At 36.2% G+C, this 2974-nt stretch overlaps 1 protein-coding gene across 1 annotated transcript in view; it reads right to left on the reverse strand.

Annotated features, from left to right (window-relative positions):
• Nucleotides 1-2098: 2098 nt before the first annotated feature.
• Nucleotides 2099-2974, reverse strand: part of LOC107553423 (CD2-associated protein) — a 56502-nt gene continuing 55626 nt past the window's right edge. The window contains exon 20 of the mRNA XM_016235611.1: nt 2099-2536. Within this exon, the coding sequence (XP_016091097.1) occupies nt 2495-2536 (42 nt within the window). The 3' untranslated portion in view covers nt 2099-2494. The remainder of the gene's footprint in view (nt 2537-2974) is intronic.

Genomic DNA, 2974 nt, shown 5'->3' on the forward strand with positions numbered 1-2974 from the left:
ATTCATAGACGTTCATCAGACCAGATGATCTTGTTCCTGCAGTCTGAGGGTCCTTTAGGTGCTGTTTTGCAAATTCCAAGTGTGTTTTCATGTGACTTCACTGAGGAGAGGATTGAGTTTGGCCACAACGCCATAAAGCCCGGATCGGTGGAGTGTTGCAGTGATGTTTGTCCTTCTGTAGGTTTCTCCAATCTGCATATATGATCATGGAGCTCAACTAGAGTGACCATCAGGTTCTTGGTCAGTTTGGCCAGCTCTAGGAAGAGTCCCAGTTGTGCCAAACTTCTTCCATTTGAAAATTATGGAAGCCACCGTGCTCCTGGGAACCTTCAATGCAGCAGAAATTTTTTGTAGCCTTCCCCAGATCTGTGCCTCGATACAATCCTGTTTCTGAACTCTGCGGGCAGTTCCTTTGACTTCTTGGCTTGGTTTTTGCTCTGATTTGCATTGTCAGCTGTGCTTTTGAGAGGTGTGTGTCTTTCCAAATCATGTCCGATCAATTTAATTAACCACAGGTGGACTCCAATCAAGGTGTAGAAACATCTCAGCAGTGATCAAAAGAAATGGGAGGCACCTGAGCTAAATTTCAAGTGTTGTTGCAAAGGATCTGAATACTTATGTAAATGTGATATTTCAGTTTTTCATGTTTAGTAAATTTAGAAAATTTCTAAAATTCAGTTTTCACTTTGTCAGTATGAGGAATGGAGTGTAGATGAATGAGAAACAAAAATTAATTTAAACTATATATATATATAAATAAATAGTTATTTTAAATTGTAATAAAATTTTACAATATTACTGAGTTTACAGTTTTTTTGTGTGGCATTTTTGTCTTTATTTGACAGGACAGTAGTTAGACAGGAAGCGAAGTGGGACAAAGAGAGGGGACGGGATCGGGAAAGGTCCACGAGCCGGAACACAAACATGGGACACCCGAAGAGCAACAGTGCTACATGTCGACTCGCTGCCCACAAGGCTTTCGGCGCCAACGATTTTACTGTAATTTTTAGCAAATAAATACAGCCTGGGGGAGCATAAGAGACTTCAAGAACATAAAAATTGTGCAAACTCCAAAAAGTAAACGGTTTATGATTATCCAGGGAGGAAAAATATTATATAAAAATTCTGAACACCAAAAAAAAAAGAAAAAAAAATCACAGAGACCAGAACAATCTCTGTAAATAAACATATTTATTTAGTTTGGGGGAAAAAATCTCAGCTCATGCAATTGACTTTGTAATCATGTAAACAAAATCCTTTTGATAGATGTTGAATGTGCACAACAGATCTTAAGACAATAACATGGAATGTGTTCTACCAAATTTCAGACAACAGAGATGACTAATTTCCAATGTACTTTCACAGGAAATCCTTTAAAGTTGCTGCAAAGGAACATGAACATACTCATCCGACATTTAAAAATGGAAACCAAAAAGACATGCCTTTTTATTGCTTTAGGGGTCAACCTGTCATCCTACTGCATCAGCAACTCTACTCTCACACAGAGACAAACAAACAATCCTTGGGCAGGAATGCTTTTAAAAATAGATTTTCAGATTAAGGGTTAAGAGGCCTGCGGAATGGGCACATTTCATTTTTGTACGTTCAAGGGGGCATAAATGCAGAACAAACCCACCAGCACTCTGTGCAGCTTAAATTGTGAAATAGATTTCTTGCCATTCTTACGGTGAAGTGCTGCTTGTTGAAGCCAGTTTTTATTTTCTAGGGAAGTGTGAATGTTTTAAACCAAACACGGATACACAAACCCAGTACATTTTTATGATGTCACAATCAATAGACCATAAAAAATATATCATGCTGTAGATCTAAGTATACACATATATATATCTATATATATTTATATAATATGAGAGCTCCCAGTATTAACACTTGTAAAAAATCTTAACAGGCACGATAGTGTTACCCTGGATAGGAATGTTAGAGAAAAACAAAAATAAATGTTCTCCCTTTTCAACATCATCAGAATACATCATCACTATGGAAACAAGAGTATGTCATACATTTGATAATCATCTAAAGAGGCTAATATAGACAGAATATTGCTAATATCTTTATATCTTTTTTTTAAATTTTTTTAAAACTAACCCATCGTAAAAAACAAGGAAACAACATAATCCCCCAACAGACTCAGTAACTCAGTAGTATCGAATGCATAATCCACTGCACATCTCAATAAGTGCACAGACTGCATATCCAGCACAGTAGTAATAGTAAGGCCTCGATCATTTTTGTTGGCAAAAAAAAACAAAAAAAACAAAGAGGAAAACAAACATATACATCGGTCATAATTACACTTTTCTAAACCTAGAAAAAACCTCATCATGTGCAAAATATTTGAATCTTACAAATCATGGAGTAAGTCAGTGAGTGTAAAGATGATGTGAACGATATCCGTCCCTCCATCTGGAGGTCACTTTCCACTCGTGATGCGACAGTGGAGCCATTAGTCCAGTTCAGGATGCCAGATTTTATTTCATGTTGATTGTACAATCTTCTTTATTTTTTCTATCTCCATCTGAAAATAAGCAGACATCATTTTCCTTAACATGGTAAACTTTTATTTGCACTATAAACCTGTTTTAAAGGAGTAGTTCAGCCAAAATTGAATGTTAGCTGAAAATGTACTTAAAACTCATCTACATCTTGGATGGCCTGAGGGTATTTCTTCATCAGAACAGATTTGGAGAAACTTAGCATTACATCATTTGCTTACAAATGGATCCTCTGAAATGGCAATGTCAAAATGAGAGCCCAAACAGCTGATAAAAAAAAAAGCATTATGATAATCCACTCAACTCCTGTCTATCAATTAACATATTATGAAAAGCTGCACATTTGTAAGTTTTATCTTTAAACCATTGCTTCTGGCCAAAATAACATATAATACATAACACTTCCTCTATTGAAAAAGTCCATGCCCTGTTGTCCTCTCACATCAAAATCCACAGACATA

This window comes from Sinocyclocheilus grahami, unplaced genomic scaffold (assembly GCF_001515645.1).
Source record: "Sinocyclocheilus grahami isolate Dianchi unplaced genomic scaffold, SAMN03320097.WGS_v1.1 scaffold473.1, whole genome shotgun sequence".
Taxonomy (NCBI): Eukaryota; Metazoa; Chordata; class Actinopteri; order Cypriniformes; family Cyprinidae; genus Sinocyclocheilus; species Sinocyclocheilus grahami.